An 18763-nucleotide genomic window follows, 5' to 3' on the forward strand; every position below is an offset into this window, starting at 1 on the left:
TGCGCGCTTTCAGCAGCGTCAGTCGAAGTCTCGATATTCTCGTGTCGTACTAACAGGTAGCCCGCCATTCGAGCCAGCTTCCATAAACATAGCCGCTTACATCAGATCCTGCGACGCCATCATTCTGACTCCATGCTTCGCCGAAAAAGCTCCAGACGTCGATCTGGTCTAAGTCGCAGCCAGTCATCAACCTCGTTCCGGTCAGCTGTTTCACGGCTTGAACATATTGACCCGGTTGTCGCTCAACGAGACGCTCTCATCGCAGCACAACTCTGCTACAATCCCGGAATGGGGTCGGAAATCCCGGAGGAGGAGCGACCATCATGGGATGGGCACGGCCTCCCTCGCGACGACAGCAATATACACCGTCCTGGTGATTACGACTTGCGGCGTCGCCAAAGCATTCGACTCATCAACAATGACCTGGGGCCGAGACCATCGCTGGATCCCCACTCGAGGCGGTCTATTGATCCAAATCATCGACAATCAATGGACCGCTGCCGAAGGAAGTCGGGAACAAATCGAACCATGGAACGTGCCTCCTTTGACCACAGCAGTCTCCAGAGATGCCCCAGTGCACGATCGTCGTTTGATCATGCTAGCTCTTGGCATCATCGCCTTCCTCGTGGTGATGAGCATCGTCCTTCCAGTCGTGCATCCTCAAGGCAAAGGCCGCCATCTGTATCCGATTACAATGCTAGCTTTTTACACTCGATGCACTCTGCTCGAGAATACGACCGATTCGAAGATGAAAGGGCTTCCATGATGTCGGTATCAAGACATCTCCGCAAATCCCGATCAATGCTTGTGCCGCCGCCAAACCACGAGCCGGCAAGGCCATCAAAGCCAACTCCAAGCTACTACTTTACCAGTCATACACCGAACCGAAACAAACGACAGAGTTTTTCCACCACAAAGATTCAAAGAGATCATTCATCTCGGCCCTCATCAACATTAAGCCAGGGTCTTCGCACTCCCAAGTCGATGAGCTTCCTCAAGACCCGCAACAACAAGCAGCAGGAAAAACGACAACATCATAGCGATCTCGCCGTACAGCTCGCCAGAGAGAAATTCCGCGAGCAAGTCCAGAAACAAGAAGCACTCAAAGCGCAATCTTCAATCTGTTTCCACACGACAAGGCAGCCGAGCCACACCTCGTCGGGCTTCCGAAAGTCACTCCGCAGTACCAGCAATGCTAGCACAGGTGTTTCACTCGCATTCTCAGCTTCGCACGCCCTCCATCCATCCAAAGATGCAAGCATTCGCAAAACAGTGCGCAAGGTTTCAAATGGTCTCAGGACCAAACTTAGGAACTTGTTTCGTCGCGCGAAAGACGACGATGATTCCGCGTCGCTGCAAAGGTCCTCCCCAGGGCTCAAACAAGAGCAGAACCCCTCCACTCAATCAGTCAGCAAACCTGAAGCAGAAGATGATTACATGGATGTCGTGGATGCTGAGCCGGAAAAGTGCTCCATAGCACGGGTCCTATCCCGGATCCCATCTCTGCATGCAGTTCCATCAAGCTCAAAGCTCCGGTCCCGCCAGGCCAGCATGGAGAGCATCAGAAGCGAACAGGCGCACAATTCTTTGGACGATAAATCTCGCGTCACGAGCTGGACAAACTCTGCTATTTCTATCATCAGCAACGACAAGGCGCATCATAGACTGTCCATCATTCGAGAGACAGCCTTGCCCCAAGCCAATACGATCTACTCAGAGAGCACATACTCACACGACCAGTCGCCATCTGTTCACTTGGGGGGGAACGTTGCCACCGAGGCCCACATATATAGCCCAGCTACTTTCACGAGTCAAATCATACCTCCGTTCAAGGCAGCGAAGAGATGCGAAACAGGGTCAAATATTCATGAAGCCAAGGCTACAGGGACGATCACACCTTCTGTGTCGCTGAACCGAATCGTCTCAGCCGCTTCCTCGGTTGAATGGAAGACCCAGTTGGCTTCGCATGTATCGAAGCGAGAAAGTGGCACGAACGATGCTAGGGATGGAAGTAAATTCGGCTTCAAGCTCACGGTGCCGAGCATGCCAAACCCCTTCGGACATGTGCGAGAAAGGGCGGATATTGTGGAAGGAGAGCCCATGACGTCCTCAGACTCTGTCCACTCGTCGAGAACATTGGCCGGCCCTTCCAATAAGGTAGTGCCTCCAGACAGTACGCTCGCGACCCCTAAACCACCAACTCACAAACTTCAACCTCCGATCGTTCCCACGCGAAGCTCGCTGAGGCCTCTCAACTCCATACCTATCTCGGCGACTATCGCTTCAACCGGTCAATTCAACCCATCAACGATTCGAACTGTTCGCAGCGTCAACACCCTGCCGGATATGCATTCCAAGTCAGTCACCAACAAGGAAAATGCGATGCCCCCTGGAGTAGCGAGGAGCGCTTCTCCGGTGAAGCTCGTAAGGCGCAGCCGGCCGAGAGTCGACGTGATCTCGACGAGTGCAACCCCCCTGGCGGCTGTTGGCCAAACGACCCAGCTGGGTTCGCCTGTAGCCCGTGGCAGCAACGCCGCGGCCTGTCCTCGACTTTCGCAACTCATGGCTGGAGAGGACGAATGCCAGCCAAATCATGTTGGGGAGGAGAATGCCAAGATGGGAGGCAGTCAGCGCATGGTGGACATGTTTCTAAGCAGTCGTCGAAGGCAAATCACAGGAAGTGACGAGACAGGGGCCTTCATCTGACGGACTTGTACGATATTTTCCTTGGATCACCCGAGACTGGATCATATATAAGAGGGAAGCAGAGGCTTCCTTGCCAAGAGGCGATCAGCTCTTGGTTGACAATACTTCTGACATGGCATCGTTATTGATTTTGAGTCTGGGGGCGTAATGGGTGGGAAGGCACGAAATGGGTAGTACGCAGTTGAACAGTCTCTAGACTTTAGACTTTTGTAGAAAAACAGATGAACGACGTCGGAGCGTTGAGATGGCATGTGTACACTGGTCGACTTTGAACGCTAGCACCTTTATTCATGTTGACGCGGGCACACCACCGGGCACCCTTCTTGTTCTTTTGTTCGCACGTGGTGATCAACTCAAAAGACTGGCGAGTCACTGGGCCGGCAGTCTCTCTCGCAGAAAGGCCTCGACGTCGTCCAGCTCCTCGGGGCAGGCGGAATGCGGCATGCCGGGGTAGATCTTGAGGGTGGCATCAAAGCCGAGCTTCTTGAGCATCTCGGCGCTCATCTGGCCGAGCTCAGGCCGCACGAGGGGGTCGGAACCACCGTGGCCCATCCAGACCTTGGTGTCCCTGTTGACGGCCTTGGCCTCCTCCTTGACCTCGTCGCCAAACTTGTTGCTCAGCAGCAGCCAGCAGCTGAGGCCGACGATGCCGCCGAGCTTGACGGGGGCGGTGAGGCCGGCGAACAGGGCCATGGCGCCGCCCTGGGAGAAGCCGCCGAGGACGATGCGGTCGGAGGGGATGCCGGCGTCGACCTCGGCCTGGATGAGGCCGTGGAAGTAGCCGGTCGAGACGCGGACGCCGGCGTCGTCCTCGTTCTGGCGCAGCGACTCGACGGTGCCGTCGAGGACGCTCTGGGGTCTGGTGTCAGCCCGGGTTCGCTGGCGTGTTCAGCAGGGCGTACACTTCGGTACAGGAAAGGGTGAAACAGTGATCAGGGTAGGAAAGTTTGTGTGGCTGCTTCCGTCTTTTCAGGGGGCAGGGAACGCGGGAGACTCGACTTACGAGATCAAACCAACCGGGCATGGCCATGCCGCCGTTCTGTTCAACCAAGTCAGCGATTCGAATTGCTCGTGATGAAGAGAGAATCATAAAAAGGAGGCGGGCGGAAAGAAGAAGCGGAGCTCACCACTGTGATGGGGATCATGGGCGCGTTGGGCAGGATGAACTTGACGCCGTCGAGGCGCTGCCGCCTGCGCCAGCTCTCGACGGCACTCGCCCAGCCGTGGCCCGTGTCGCCGAGGCCGTGGGCGAAGATGACGGTCGCCGTGTGGCGGCCCGGCGCGGGGAAGACCAGCGGGGCGGAGCGGCGCAGGGACGAGGCCATGGTGGGAAGCTCTGCGAATTCGTCTGCGGCGAGGAGGGTGTCGTAGGCGAGGTCGGGGTGCGCTTCTGTGGCTGTGGCTGGGGCTGTGAAAACAACGAGGACGTGAATGATTGCGATGCAGTGAAGGGAGAGCCGAATACGCAGACGCATCTGATGACGGGTGGGTATCTGATGGCTTCTCTCCTGAAAGTCAGTCAATGTCTGGATCGTTGTTTTGAGGTTGGTGGGGCAGCGGCGTCAGAGTGGGGGCGACTCTCACCGGGGCCAAGGTGAGCAAGGTGAGCGAGGCGAGTGAGGCGAGTGAGGCGTCTGAGGTGAGGGAGGTGAGCAAGGTGAGCGTGATTGTGGTGGGGTCGCTCACCTTCACGTGTTAGTACGCATTACAGGGAAGTCGTGACCCACATCAGCTGAACCTGCCTGCAGGGCATTTCAGGGTCAACATGCCTTTTGGCCTTGTACTGCGCATGCCTGCATCTGCATGGCCGCGCCGCCAAGTCCTGGCAACTCTGTCTCCTTCCCTCTCAATACACTGATTTCCCCCCTCATCTCCAGTCCAGCAACAGACCTCGCATCCGTGAACTCCATTTCCACTCCCCCTGAGTCATGGTGTTTGCTTCCAGGTCGGTCTATTCATCCTAGCTTTGTTGACGTGGACAACACCCCCACTGCTTTGCTTGTTGTCTCGTCAAGTAAACAAAGTCCTGCGGGGATCTACACCCAAAATGCCGCCCTCCATGTCCGCCCCAGCACCCGACCACCGCGCCGCCTCGCCGACACCGTCTCAGCTGCCGCCAGTGCCAGGATCACCAAGCTTCTCCCTTGCGTCGACGGCGAATCCTCTTTCTGCCTACAACCTGCCTCTGCCGCCACCTCCGAGGCCATCCCATGCCGTACTGTCCAAGGCCGACCTCGATGCCTCCCAAGCCGCGTATGCCGACCTCCTAGCGACGGCCAAATCCTACCGCCTCGCCCTCGCTTCCTTGTCGACTGCGGCCTCTGCCTTTGGCTCGGCGCTCGAGTCCTGCGCCCGCCTCAAAGAAGCCCGTGCCGAACCCCTCTGCCCGACACCCCAGGGCGCCTCCCTCTCCAACTCGTTCCACGCCGCCGCCTCCTCGGCCTGCACCGCCGACACGCTGCTCTCCGCCTCCGGCGTCCATCATCTCGTCGCTAACCACCACCATATCCTCTCGGAGACTGTCTACCGCAGCTTCGAGGTGCCTCTCCTCCACGACCTCGACAAGTGGCGTCAGGTCGTCGAGGACGAAGACGAGAGCTACGCCGCCAACATCCGCGACAAGAGCAAGGAAATCCGCCGCCTCGAGAAGGAGGGACTCAAGCTTCATCGCCAGCGTCGACGCGACGTCAACGGCTTCCGCGCCCACCTTGTCGACCTCACCACGAAACTCGACGGCCTGACCTCTCTCCACGGCGATCACGCCCGCACGCTGCTGCGGGAATCCCAAGACACGAGCGGCAAAATTGTCGATGCCAGTTGCTCGCTCGTGCGCGCCGAGGTTGACATATTCGAGTCACTCGCTCGAAAGGGCTGGACCGGCGGCGGTCTCGAGGATTTGCTCGAACGCGGCCGTGACTTGTTTGCGAGCGAAGCACAGGATGATGGCGGCATTGGCGGCGGCGGTGGCGTGTCGTCGGCGGACCCTGCCAAGCTCTTCAGCATCCTGCCGCCGCGGAGCATCCTTGCTGACGCATCATCAGGGGGCGATGCAGCGCGGACAACGGCGGCGGGTGGTGGAGGCCACGGCCGCAGCGACAGCCTGCTTGTGGACGATCCAGAGCGCTATCAGAGCCTGATCGGTGCCGCGACGGTGTCGCCCGGCGGCGACGAGGCCGAAACGGCCAGTGTCTTCTCGAGTTCCGGCTTCAACCGGCCAAGAGGGGCCCGACCGTTCAGTCCCCAGCCCATCCGTCGCGACCCTACCAATGTGACTTACGATGATACACTGGGCGTCGTCGGCATGGCAGATGCGGGTCTCGGTCATCTTGTTGTCCAGAGGCTCGAGGCTGCCGTGGAAGAGGAGCACGACGAGCAGCACGAGGAGCGCGCTGAGGAGCACGACGACGAAGAGCTACACAGAGACGGTGCTCCTACGAGAGAGACTCATGCGAGCGAAGACATGGCGGAGAGCGGCGGTGTCCAAGCCGCGGACGAGACGCTAGAGGATGGAGCCAAGGATGACGACGGTGAGCGAGGGCGCGCCAGGCGGTGGAGCGTCAACTCGGATGAGAGAAGCGAGTAAGAAATCAGGGAGAGAGAGAACGTGAAAGAGAGAGGACGGTGGATGCATATTTGCAGTGTGGCTTTCATTAGTTTTTATACCCCCGCGGCCCAAAGACATTTATCTAGAGGCGTCCATTCACGGACGTGATTCCCACCGCCCGCAAGGGCGAGGAGGGTATTTTGTACAGCCTTTTCATACATGATTTGCCTCTTCCCCCTTGGGGCGTGCACGCCTCCTCTGCTGTGTGTTTGCAAACAACCCCACATGTTGAAACGCCCTGCTGCGTGCCCGAAAAAAAGGGGGGCAGCGCTAACGCCGCCGTATGTCGTGTGTCTGTGAAAGTGTCGCCAAGTCCGAAGAGAAGACGCAGAAAAAAGATTGCCGCCCCGTCTTCCAAGCCCGTCTTGTCCTGTCTCCCTCCCAAGACTTCGAGTCTCCCACGATCAGTCATCCTTGTCCACAGCGCTGACAATCTCGCCGCCAAAGAGGCCAAAGGTGGCGTCGAGCCACCAGATGAACTTCCAGTAGAGGCTCGCGCGGTCATAGTCAAAGTCGCCGTCGTCCCTGCGCGGGACCTCGTTGCCGATCATGGCGCCGAAGCCGCCGACGAACCACATGAGAAAGGGCACGGCGGCGAGGAGCTTGGCGGTGAAGCTCTGCGAGGGCAGGATGGCCTGCTCGACGGGCTTCAGGGTCACCTTGCGGGCCGTCGGGATGTGGGTGCAGAAGAGGTCGTCCTTGGGGTCGATGGTGGCGGCGGCGGCGGCGGAGCCCGAGGAGAAGGCGGCCGGTGTCGTCGTCAGGGGCAGGGTGCCTGAAGAGGTTGTGGCGGAGCGCTGGGAGAGGGTGGCCGTGTCGAGGGTCTGGGAGGAGGCGTGGGAGCCCGGCGGCGAGAGGTCGCTGTGGGTGCGCTGGGGTGCGCCGGGGCGCGAGCCGGCGCGGCGGCGGGCGCTCGTGCCGAAGGCGCCGAAGCCGGGACCGGGAACGGACTGGGAGCGGTGGTGCTCGTCGATCGAGGCGACGAGACTGTCGGCGTCGAGGATGGCCTCGTCCTTGTGAGGCGGGAAGCCGCGGTAGAGCTCGGCAAAGACCTGGCAGCCCTGGATGGTCTGGGGGCTCGAGAAGAGGGCGGCGTCGGCAGCCTCGAGGCTCTCGAAGGTGACCTTGACCCAATGCTCGCCGCCATCGGCCCTGTTGACCTTGGCGCGTTCCTCGGGCGTCAGCGCGCGGCGGCGCGTGAAGGCCGGGTCACGGAGGTCGCCCTTGTAGCGGCGCTGCTCGGGGGGCGGCTCGCGGGGATAGTCCTCGCAGATGAGACCGGCGAGGTGCTCGTAGTGGTTGATGGCGGCGTACTGCTGGGCGGAGGAGCGGTAGCCGCGGAGAATGACTTCTGTGGGCTCTGACTTGAGCAGGCGCTGAGTTGAAGACGCGCCCGAGGCGGCGGCGTCGTCCTGTTGAAGGTGCTGGCTGCTCGTTTTGCGTTGCGGTGCGTTGCCCAGCAGGTTGCCGGCGGGTGCGGATGTGTTGGCGCTGGTGTTTGTCGCAGCATTGTTGGAAACCCAGCTGCCGAAGAGCTTGTCGGCGGCAGCGAGGGTTGGGTTCTCGCGGCGCGCGGGCGTGCCTGTTCGAGAGCGAGAGCGTCGTGTGGAGCGGCCAAAGGAGCCAGTTTCTGTGACGCCTCGTCGGGATCGGACGCCAGGAAGGCCATCTTGTCTGTGGCGGGGGGAGGGAGGGAGATGTCAGCCACGCGTTCCATTATAGAAGACGAACTGGTAGGCAGCGAAAACATACTGTGGGAAAACCATGGCATATGGCCTCTTCACGCCATCATCGCCAACATAGAGTTCGTCGTCGGGAACATTGTGCAGGATGAGGGGCGCCATTGAGGGCGAGCGCAGGAAGAGTCGACACTCGGATTTGGTTGCTCTGAAATCGACTTGTGCAAGGGGTCCGTTTGTGAGGAGTCGTCAATGTTGGTTTATTTCTCGTTGGTGGTTGGTGTGTATGGTGTTGGATGCGGTGTCTGCGATTTCTTTGCAGGCAGTAGCTTTAGCTTCACTGATGCGTCCTCTGCTCGTGGTACTTTCAGGCAATAAAGTCAGGGACGAGGAGCTGGCACAAAATAGCGGGTCGGGTCGCGATGGGCGACCAGACATTGCCATGTGTTTGCTGACTAAGGGTTCTCTTCTCTGCTGGCTGCACCCATGTGTCACGCGCCCAGTCTGTCTTGTCTGCATCACGTGAACTAAGATGGCCTTCCTGCCCTTTTCTATATTTCAATTTCAACATGTCCTCAAACATCCTCATCAGGGTGGAAAAATCAGGGAACGAGGCACTAGTGAGAGCTGCTTGTCCCTTTGTTTCGCCTCCAGGCACGCAGATGTGCTGCCAGATGTGTTGACAGTCTTGTCCGAGTCGACCCAGACATTTTTCTTCTTTCTGTTCAGCCTCCAATCTATTACATGTCGATATCGATGCCTTTATCCCAAGTTCCCATTTAGATTTACCGTGCCGCCATCATCTCATGTCGTAGTGGTCGACGCCAAAAAATTGCAACCTGCCAGCTGTCAGCACACCAGTCCTTGGCAACAATGCAATCCAGTTGAAAACGCACCAATCGTTTACTTCTCGGCCGAGGAGCAATGGAGGCAGGTCAGGATACTGCCTATTCGCCTCCACTGTATCAATGGCCGCCGCTGCCGCCGCCGCCGCCGGCTCATCCTTAACATGCCTTTCATCGGATAGCTCCACGCCCATCATGTCCCCCACGAACGAGAGCGAGGGCGTGTTGGAATGCGGCACGCGCTTGCCAGACTCCCAACTCTCAGCAACACTTCTCAACATGGAGTTTACCAACCCACCCATCAGCCATGTCCTCGATATCTCAAGCAGCGCAGACCAGTAGTCTCGGGTCTTGCTTTGCACGGCCTGCGGCGAGGTCGACGAGATGAACAACTTTTGGTACCGGTGGATGACAAATGCTGTGAGCAAGCTATAGATGATGAACGACGGGCATCGTCGGAGCTGGCCGTGTGCTGAAAACCCCTGAATGATGCCCGTGATCATGGCTGCCGCCTCGACAGCCGCCCTGCGCGACGGCACAAGCGCCGCTGGGAACGGCTCGCGGACGGCCGTTAGCCGACTCCTGTGCAGCAGGCACAGCGTCGTGTAATACTTTGAATGCAGGACAGCTGCCCAAAAGTGATCCCGCTCTGGACTGTCAAGGCTGACGATGGCCGGGCATTCTCGGTGCCAGCGCGCTAGAGCTGACTCGTGGAGCAGGACGTCGTCAATGTCCAGTTCCTTAAAGCGAGTCTGCGCCCACATGGAGCACTGCCGCGAAAGGATCTCGCCCAGAATCTCGCAGAGTGCTACGTATCGAAGGAAGAACTGCACGTGCGCTGGATTCGGCGGCACTTTGCTGGCACGACCCGGCTCATCCTCGTTAAAGTCCTCGTCGCGAATCATCTCAACGTCCGAGTCGGCGAGGTTGATGAGCATCGGCCGGCCTAACGTAAGGGCCAGGAGCCGGTCACGCGTGAAGAGGGTCCACCAAATCCGCTTCCAGAGCCTCTTGTCGGTGGTACTGAGGAGAGACCGCGCGACGGAACGGTGCATCCCCGTCCCCTGGGCTACAATAATGGCGGCACGCGTCCAGTCAAATGCCTCCTCGAGGACGTCCTCCCGGCCGCCCCAGTACCACCCTATCAAGATCATGGACTGGATGATGGCGACGCGGTCGGTCTCGTGATTTGCGTCGTACAACGCCTTGGCTCGCTTGTACAAGGTCAAGGCCATGGTCTTTGTCGAACCGTCGGCATCCCGCAGCGTCATGTTGTCACAGACGTGCGTGCTCGCAAGGAATATGGACTGGAGCAAGAGCATGGATGGGGGGCTCAGCGGGTCTCGATACTGTCGCCTGAAGTGTGTCTGGTTGATGATGGGCACGACAGGGTGTATCCACGTAAAATAAGAGTCGATGAGTTCATCGCAGATCTGCCGCGGTGGTAAAAGGAAGGCACCCCTCTGCTGCAAGACACGGTTCTCAATGTCGTGAGGATCTTTGCTTGGACCTGCTGCAGGCCAAGGTATCGGGTAATGCACTGCACCCTGCAAGCTCTGACGGGTTAGCAGAGATACGCCGGAAGACTCCCCGAGGAAGGCCACTCGTCCGGCGTCGGTGATGGCTGCACAATCTGATTTCGGCCGCAAAATGAGATTGACGTAACTATCTACCGCCATGGCGACAGGGTCCCCATACTTCTGTGAGGATGCGTCACCGAGCCCCAAGCTAGGAGTGTGACGGTCACGAGAAGGCGGTGTCGAAAGCTGTCTCTGAAGGGCTCGTTGCGTGTTACGTTGTTGTGCAGGTTGTGTTGAGCCCTGCATTTGGCAATCTATTTTGAAAGCCACACAGTTGGTACAGGGCACACCTCGACTAACGGCATCGCATCGAACCTGAAAAGTCAGCCCAGAACCACACTGTTGCTACGCCGGACATCCATGGTAGGCAAGTAAAGGACATGCAGTGTGAAGCAGTTAGTAAGAGGGGTGCGCAAAGGGGTCTTCAGTTGTGTTGTGTGGGGAGCTTTACCTTCCTATATCGACAAGTCTGATTGTCAGGCTGTCAGCTTCTGATGGATTTCATGAATGATTGGCACGCGAAGGAGAAAGTAGCTGAGAGCAGCGCGGTACCCTCAAGGTTGACATACCTGGCATGCACGAGACGCTCGCCAGCTGCGTGGGGACTTGTGTGAGAAAGATGTGCCGGCCTGCCGATGACTGGCTGCCCCGGTATGGTCTCTCACCTCTGTTCCTTCCGAGCACGAAATACGGATCGCACGTCGTTCGGCGGCGGACCCTCTGTGCGGGTTGGATGGCCAGAGCAGATTGCCGACTGCTGATGACTTCTCTCAGGATCCGACATATCTTTTTTCTGTTTGGGATTGCTGGCAGGGGGATGAGAAGCAGTTGGCAGTTGCAGCTGCGTTCAAAGTTGAGGTCTGGCAACTGGTCGTCGGTGTCGCACCTGCCAATCCCGTACCTTCCGAGAATATCTGAGCGTTCCTGCTCCACCCGGGATGGGAGATGTGCCGTCATCAACAGGAAGCTGCAGCCAGCCCACAGCCGAAGGTGCGGAGGCTCGGCACCACTTTGTCCTCTTGTCCTCAGGTCTGTTAGGTCTGTCGATAAACCATCATGGCTAAACCCAACAGGCCATGGTCGCTCAGCCGTACACGACGCTAGACCTCACACGATTAGCCAACTGGCCATGCACTCAACGGCCTCGGTTTCTACGACAGGGTGCGAGCCGCGGACTGGAGCATCGGATGTCGATCTTGAGCAACGCGGGGGCTAGGGGCTTGGCGAGTGCGGGGCCCCTTGCTGCCTTTCTTGGGCCTCGGAAACCACCCGCATGGAACTGTCTCTGACTGGGCAAGACGCACAGGTTGGTGGCACAACGCCCAGCTCGTTTCTTTTCCCAGGCCACTGAGGAAGGATAGGGGGAAATCAAACAATGTCTGACTGTCATTACAATGCCATGGCGTTCGTGCTCCCATTGCTATAAGACGTCATGAGTTCAGCGAGATGATAAAAAGAAATAGTCTCCATGAGGTCAGATCTGCCCTCAAAGCATCTTACAGCCTTCAATTTCACCCGGGTTCATCATGAAGCTCTCCGGATTTTGGAGTTGCGCCTTGCCCGGGTTCGCATTCGCTGGCCTCGCATCACGCAGCGCACAATACGGTCCAAGCGTAACATTGGGCCAGGGCACCCTCGTCGGTATCACGACTCAGATCGCATACGCCGATGTCAAGGTCAATAAGTTTCTCGGAGTGCCCTTTGCCATCTCGCCCCCGAGGAGATTCGAACCGCCTGAGCCTGTGCCGTCGTCTTCGAAGACGTTGAGCACGACCCAGTGGAGCGCAAAGTGTATCGAGCATGCGGGTACGTCTCTTCGCCAGAGCTCCATACCATAATTACTGACCTCGACGTTTCCAGACCCTAGTATACTCGTTGATGACGCGGAAGAGAGCGAAGACTGTCTTTATCTCAACGTTTATGTTCCAGATACGCCAACCAAAGACAAGGCTGTGCTGTTTTGGATCTACGGAGGCAGTCTCAAATTTGGCAATGCGGGCCAGCCTGCCTACGACGGCTCCTTCTTCGCAGCCTATGAGGATGTCATTGTGGTAGCTGCAAACTACAGAACCAATGGTTCGTGGGTGTTTCTCCTGTCCCTGCCTCATAGCTGATGACGTTACAGCTTTTGGCTTCTCAAACTCACCACAGATTGATGTTGGGGACAAGAATGTCGGCTTTATGGACCAGCGGCTTAGCTTAGACTGGGTGCAGCGGAATATCCGGGCCTTTGGAGGCGATCCTGACAAGGTGACAATTTTTGGCGAAAGCTCAGGGGCCTCTTCCGTCGACAGGCTCGTCACATCGCCGCCACACCCTCTGCCCTACCGAGCCGCTATTCTCCAGAGCGGGCAGGCCAGTGTCAGTCCGGCCCCACCAGGTAACGGCGAGGTGAGCTGGGAGAATCTCGTCAACGCTCTCGGCTGCAATAAAGCCTATAGCGAACTGGCCTGTGTCCAGGCAGCCGACCCTTTCAAGATTAAAGCCATTGTCAGAAATCTTTCTCTTCCGTTCCCTCCCATCAACGATGGTGTCACACAGAAGCCCACGCCGCTCTTGAAGGCACGGGAATCCGGCCAGGCGGCCCCCGTTCCCATACTGTTGGGTTCAAACGGCCTTGAAGGATCTCTCTTCGTACAGCCATTCGTGAAACAGCTGCGCGACCTCCCAAGCGACGCGGCCGCAATCGGCCTTGTTGAAGAGGTCCTGGGGAATGTACTAGGGACGGTAATCAACAGATTCCTTGCTCCTGTGTCTCGAGGAGTGACATTGGTTTTATTCAACCTTCTGTCGAGAACTCTCACAGATGTGTTGTATACTTGTGTAAGTTGACAAACCGCAGCCTTTACCAAGCCCACCGCCAGCCATTGACGCATCTCCCTCCTCCTGTCCTCTCTTTACCCACATGGAGAATACATCAAGCTGACATGGAAAACTACTCCAGCCCGCGGCTCTCGTGACAAAGGCATCCGTCAGAGCTGACAACCCTACCTGGCGATACTACTTCAATGCAACGTTCCCGAATACCCAAGCCCCTCTCATACTCCCGGAATACGGCATCGACAACGTCGGCGCGTATCACGCTTCGGAAATCCCCATTGTGTTCGGAACCTATGGCATATACGACAAGTACGCCCCCTCAACGGAGGAACAAAAGGCGTTGAGCCGGTACATGCTGCGGTCATGGGCTAGCTTCGCCAAGAACCCTGACGGTGGCCCCGGCTGGACACGAGCGACGGGCCGGAAGCAGAGCACCATCGGGTGCCTCGGCTGTTATGAGAACCCAGTGGGCGTGGCCGAGATCAGCAGCACCAGGACGGACGGGACCTGCGGGCTGCTGAACATGGTCTACACGGCGAGGGAGCCGCTGTTCTAGGGCCGGAGCTCACAGAGACCACTTGACCATGAACATATCATGCTGTGTCTCGTACTTAGTATCGGTTATGCTTCCGGAGCCGACGTCTTGGTGCTTCCTCGCGCTGTACATGGGTGGGATGACCAAAAAGAAAAAAGATACAACCCCTGGGAACTCGTCACTCGAAAATCCCGGGACATACATACGATTCTACAACACAGTCTTAATTTTGTAGCGTAGCGAACTACTTTCGACAGAGGATGTCAGGGTTTTTTTTCATGATGTTTTTACTAGATAATGTACACACGAATTCAATTCATTTCGCTAGTTATTCGCTCCAGTCTGACTGGCTATAGTCTAGCCAGGGAAAAGACGATGTTGTGGCCTATGTGGCTACATTCACATAAACATGACAGATCTCAGCGTCCGTTGCTGAGATGACATTGATTCTCTCGCAGAGATTCCTGGGAATATGGCGTCTTTCCGGCGTCAATCGCCAATCGCACATGGAACCCGTCCCAAAATAACGATGCAGTGTAGGCGCTTCCCCGAGACACGGTCAGTTCGTCAGCCGAGGAAGTTTTTCAGGTTGCCGCCAATGTTCTTGAGGTCGAGCAGGAACGTGTCGTGGCCGAACATGCTCATCTCCTCGCTGAGCTCGTAGTGGGCGACGTTGCGGTTGCCGGCGAGCTTCAGCGCCTCGGCGACCTCGCGCTGCTGCCAGGCGGGGAAGAGGATGTCGCTGGCGACGCCCATGACGAGCGTCGGCATGTCGCGCAGCGTGGCGAGGCCGGCGATGAGGTCCTCGGGCGGTCGCGAGGAGACCTCGGCGTGCGCGTTGGCGGCGTCGGCGGCACCGCCCGAGGAAGACGACAGCGACGACGACGACTCGGGCTGCTCCTCGTACGGCTTCTCCGGCAGCGTCAGGCTGCAGGCCATGTCTGTGGCGGCTGGGGCGATGCCGGAGGCGAGGTCCCGCTCACGGGCGGCGCGGCGGGCCCGGGTCGCGCGCTGGTTGTCGCGGCCGAGGTCGAAGAGGTCCATGGCCTTGCTGACGTAGAGCAGGCTGTTGGGGTCGTAGGTCAGGCAGAACTTTTCGCCGGCGTGGTCGAGGTAGGTCTCGACGAGAAAGTCGGGGCACAGGGCGGGGGGCTTGCTGGGGTCGGCCCGCCGGCGGCCGAAGCGCTGCTCCCACTCGGGGCCGGAGCGGTAGGTGACTGTGGCGATGCCGCGGGCGAGCTTCATGCCGGCGTGGGGCGGCAGGTCGCCGTAGTAGTAGCCGCGCTTCCAGTTGGGGTCCATCATGAGGACCTGGCGCTGTGTGTGGCGCATGGCGATGCTGTAGGGGTGGCTCCGCGCGCAGCCGCTGATGGAGACGATGCGACGGACGCGGTCGGGGAAGAGGACGCCGGCGGCGAGGGACTGCATGCCGCCCATGCTGGAGCCGACGCTCGCGTAGAGGCTCTTGACGCCGAGGCTGTCGAGGAGGCGGAACTGGGCGCGCACCATGTCCTCCATGGTCAGGATGGGGAAGCGCGTGGCGTAGTGCTGGCCGTCGGCGGGGTCGGTGCTGCTGGGTCCCGTCGAGCCGTAGCAGCCGCCGATGACGTTTGTGCAGATGACGTGGTACTTGTCCGTGTCGAGGGGGCCGCCGGGGCCGATGAACTTCTCCCACCAGCCCGGCGCCGGGTTGGCCTCGGTCGAGTGGGCGTGGGAGGAGGCCGAGAGGCCTGTGTGCAGGAGGATGACGTTGGACTTGTCGGCGTTCATCTCGCCCCACGTCTCGTACGCAATCTTGAATTCGGGCAGCATGCCGCCCCAGTCGAGGACGAGAGGCTCCTGGCAGTGATATGTCTGCGTCGCGCCAGATGTGTAGGAGGGTTCGGGCCCGCTCGACTCAAAGCTCGCTCGTAGGGTCGCGGATCGGGTCTCTAGGGCGTCGAGGCAGGGGAAGGCCATGGCCGGGTTCGAAGCCTCGCCGGCCGCGGCGGCCTTTGGCGGTCTCGAGGTGAAGCATCGCGCATGCTGGGCCGGCTGGCGAATGCTCAAGGCCGCAGCGCGCGAGGTCGTCACGACGGCCCTCGATGTCGACTGGAGGGAACAACGCAGCGGGCGAATGGCCGAGGGGACGAGTTTCTGCAGCGTCATGACGGTGCCTTGTGTGTTTGATGGACGCAGAAATCGAGGTAGTCTAGCCAAGACATGTAAAAGAAAAAGGCCTATCCGGCCGGTTTGTCAGCGCAGTTCATCTTTCCAAGACGAGCGTCGCGCGGGATGCCTTTTGGAGCTATGGTTCAGATCCCGCCGCTGAGGGAAAGCGAGCTCGGAGCTTTTAGCCGATGATGCTATTTCACGTGACGATAAGGCTGGGGCGAGGCAGAGGCAGGTGCTTATCACCGTTCTTGCCTCTTCAAGTGCTGCTGACGTCATCCAGAGACCCTGAGACGGGTGGTCCCTGCCGCGTCTTTCTGCCCCTCATTTGTGCCGATTGAGCATGGGGAAAGAGCAATGCCACACGAAATGCGGCATGACGCGCGTGGAGCTTCGTCGTCACATGGAGGACTCAGTGGCCTGAATATACGGCTGCCTCCAGAAGCTCACCATCATTCTGAATCCTTACTTCCTATCCTTTTTGCTCTCTCCGCCTCATATTGACCACTTCCCACACTTCCATGTTCATTCTCGCTGCGTATCCCACGCTGCTCGCCATCCTCATCGGCACCGCTACCGTATTCCACTTTACTCACACCGGCAACCAATTCACCCATACGCCAGGCAGACGCTGTCGTCCCCAGCGACGCTGTGCCTACTGTACCCGGGTCCTCGTCGCCCGCCAATTCATGCAATCCACCCACATTGACAGCCTCTTCCAGGGCACCCTCGGCCTCGGCATGTCTGAAGCGTCCTATGAGAACGAGCTGGCCCCTGTGCCCGGCCACCCCGAGGCCATTGATGTCGTCGTCGTCAAGGCGCTCCTCATCAAGGCCACCAACTTCCCCCCCGAGATCATCGACATGATCATCGACCACGCCGAGTACTGGCCCTGCTCCGAGACGGTCATGGACTACACCGGCCAGAACAAGGTGCGCATCTCCGCCGGCCACGCGAGCCACACCCTAGAGGACCGGCTGCTGCTGCGGACACCGCCCGTCGGCTTCGCGAGCAGCGCCATCGCCGACGCCGACACGTGGGGCAGACAGCCTGCGCCTGCGCTGCCCCTCGCCCACGAGGCGTCGCCACAGCAGCTGAAGAAGATTGTCAAGACGGCGCCGGCCCTGACGCATCCCGTGCGCAAGGTCGTCTTCAAGCTGCGGAGCTCAGATCAGGGCTGGGGCGGCGAGCGCGAGAACCACGGCACGTTCCACGGCTCGTGGACATGGTTCGAGGCCGGCCTGGAGAAGATCGAGGCCGAGGAAGGGGAGCAGCTGGGTGCGTTTCGCACCGACCATCTGAGGCCGCTGTACCCTCGCACGGAGGAGGACCATCGGGAGTGGGGGAACGAGACGCGAAAATATGTCCATCAGTTGAACGCAAACGAGGAGTACAAGATCCAGTGCAACCGTACCTGCACGCGGGGCGTCAGCAATTACGAGATCACTTGGAGGTGGACCGATGACATTGACCCAGAGTCGACGGCGGCCGATGAGCTGGAGGCGCAGGGCCGCGGTAGGGCCACGGGGAATGGGGAGTTCGTGCGGAATCTGCAGCTGGGCGATGTCATCACGGTATGGGGCAAGTCGAGGTTTCCGGGCTGGGCGAACAACGTCGAGACGGTGGCGGTGGAAGTGTACTGGGCTATCTGAATCAACTGAAAGGGAAGCGGGCGTTCCTGGGAGATTGATCATGGGACAGTATGCTTAATGATCTTGGGGCTGCGGCGGCCTGTAAATGACGAACACAACGAATCACGCTCGATGAAGTCGCTTTTGTACAGGTCGTTTTGGTGACTCGATTCTCGATTCGTCTCCTGGCCGTTTAACTTCATTTGGCTGTTTCACTTTGTCTGGCTAGTTCACTTTGTCTGACTGTTCAGCTTCGTCTGGCACTGGTCAGCCTGCAAATACTGCGAAAACGCCTCGTGGGCTCGAGCAACGACATGGTCGTGTATCGACACTTGTTCCACTTCGCCGAGCTCACAGGCAGCCATCGCTAGTTGACGCCACACGGGCCATCGTCAACAGCCTCAACCTTTCCTCCACCTCCCACCCTCGCAAAAAAACAATGAAGCAAAGGGCCATTAAAGCAGCCTCTCTCGCTTCATTGATTGGGACTCGTCACCCAACATTTTGGCTCGGTCACTTGCACCAGTCGGCACCGCTCACCAAACCCTCATCTCGCACCATGTCGACCATCACACTTCAAGACCACGGCATTCCCGTCACTCTGCCTGACGGCCTTTCCCAAGAGCAGCTCCTCTCTTTCAAGCCCTTCCATGTAACGTCCCACCAAAGCTTTCTGCTAGATCAATCTGACAACATCACAGACCTGGGTCTCGACCCTGACGGCCTCCCTCGCCCTCCAATCCAGCACGCCATCCCACCCCTTCCACGTCTCGCCCTACCGCCTGCACGCCATCACCGTCCAGGCCTACGACCTCTTCGGCCCCCGGCGCGTCGGGTTCCTCAAGGCCGTCGCCGACGTCTCCAACGCCGAGGGCGCGTCCCTCCCGGCCGCCGTGTTCCTGCGCGGGCCCAGCGTCGCCATGCTCGTGACGCTCGTCCCCGACGACGCCGCCCCCGACAGCGACGAGCGCTACGCCCTCCTGACGGTGCAGCCGCGCGTCGCCGCCGGCAGCCTCGCCTTCGTCGAGCTGCCGGCCGGCATGGTCGACGACGAGGGCAGCTTCGCCGGCGTCGCGGCCCAGGAGATCCGCGAGGAGCTCGGCATGGCCATCCGCGCCGACCAGCTGACCTGCCTCTCGGCGCTCGCGGCCGCGCTCGACGCCGAGGCGCAGGGGCCGACACGGGCGCCGCACCGCGGCGGCGAGGGCGGCG

At 59.2% G+C, this 18763-nt stretch overlaps 8 protein-coding genes across 8 annotated transcripts; 4 read left to right on the top strand and 4 right to left on the bottom strand.

The window, feature by feature from the left end:
* Positions 1-3075: 3075 nt before the first annotated feature.
* On the bottom strand, positions 3076-4181 carry LYPLA1 (acyl-protein thioesterase; the record flags this gene model as incomplete). The annotated part of the gene is made up of 3 exons (XM_028635625.1): positions 3076-3585; positions 3710-3745; positions 3834-4181. 3 exons carry the CDS (start codon positions 4179-4181, stop codon positions 3076-3078), a joined length of 894 nt encoding a protein of 297 aa, XP_028491915.1.
* A 572-nt stretch (positions 4182-4753) lies between these two features.
* On the top strand, positions 4754-6289 carry D7B24_001389 (uncharacterized protein; the record flags this gene model as incomplete). The annotated part of the gene is made up of 1 exon (XM_028635626.1): positions 4754-6289. One exon carries the CDS (start codon positions 4754-4756, stop codon positions 6287-6289), a length of 1536 nt encoding a protein of 511 aa, XP_028491916.1.
* A 425-nt stretch (positions 6290-6714) lies between these two features.
* D7B24_001390 (uncharacterized protein) lies at positions 6715-8154 on the bottom strand (the record flags this gene model as incomplete). Its single annotated transcript, XM_028635627.1, has 2 exons — positions 6715-7984; positions 8063-8154. 2 exons carry the CDS (start codon positions 8152-8154, stop codon positions 6715-6717), a joined length of 1362 nt encoding a protein of 453 aa, XP_028491917.1.
* A 634-nt stretch (positions 8155-8788) lies between these two features.
* CTF1_1 (Transcriptional activator of fatty acid utilization) lies at positions 8789-10660 on the bottom strand (the record flags this gene model as incomplete). Its single annotated transcript, XM_028635628.1, has 1 exon — positions 8789-10660. One exon carries the CDS (start codon positions 10658-10660, stop codon positions 8789-8791), a length of 1872 nt encoding a protein of 623 aa, XP_028491918.1.
* Positions 10661-11940: 1280 nt separating this feature from the next.
* On the top strand, positions 11941-13790 carry D7B24_001392 (uncharacterized protein; the record flags this gene model as incomplete). The annotated part of the gene is made up of 4 exons (XM_028635629.1): positions 11941-12220; positions 12275-12490; positions 12540-13237; positions 13359-13790. 4 exons carry the CDS (start codon positions 11941-11943, stop codon positions 13788-13790), a joined length of 1626 nt encoding a protein of 541 aa, XP_028491919.1.
* Positions 13791-14336: 546 nt separating this feature from the next.
* D7B24_001393 (uncharacterized protein) lies at positions 14337-15917 on the bottom strand (the record flags this gene model as incomplete). Its single annotated transcript, XM_028635630.1, has 1 exon — positions 14337-15917. The coding sequence occupies one exon, from the start codon at positions 15915-15917 to the stop codon at positions 14337-14339; it is 1581 nt and encodes a 526-aa protein (XP_028491920.1).
* A 524-nt stretch (positions 15918-16441) lies between these two features.
* D7B24_001394 (uncharacterized protein) lies at positions 16442-17572 on the top strand (the record flags this gene model as incomplete). The annotated part of the gene is made up of 1 exon (XM_028635631.1): positions 16442-17572. One exon carries the CDS (start codon positions 16442-16444, stop codon positions 17570-17572), a length of 1131 nt encoding a protein of 376 aa, XP_028491921.1.
* A 538-nt stretch (positions 17573-18110) lies between these two features.
* Positions 18111-18621, top strand: D7B24_001395 (uncharacterized protein; the record flags this gene model as incomplete). The annotated part of the gene is made up of 2 exons (XM_028635632.1): positions 18111-18203; positions 18253-18621. Coding segments are annotated over 2 exons (462 nt in total), but the record flags the coding sequence as incomplete, so codon positions are not given.
* Positions 18622-18763: the final 142 nt, after the last annotated feature.

This window comes from Verticillium nonalfalfae (genome assembly GCF_003724135.2).
Source record: "Verticillium nonalfalfae strain VnAa140/NRRL 66861 chromosome Unknown scaffold_128, whole genome shotgun sequence".
NCBI lineage: Eukaryota > Fungi > Ascomycota > Sordariomycetes > Glomerellales > Plectosphaerellaceae > Verticillium > Verticillium nonalfalfae.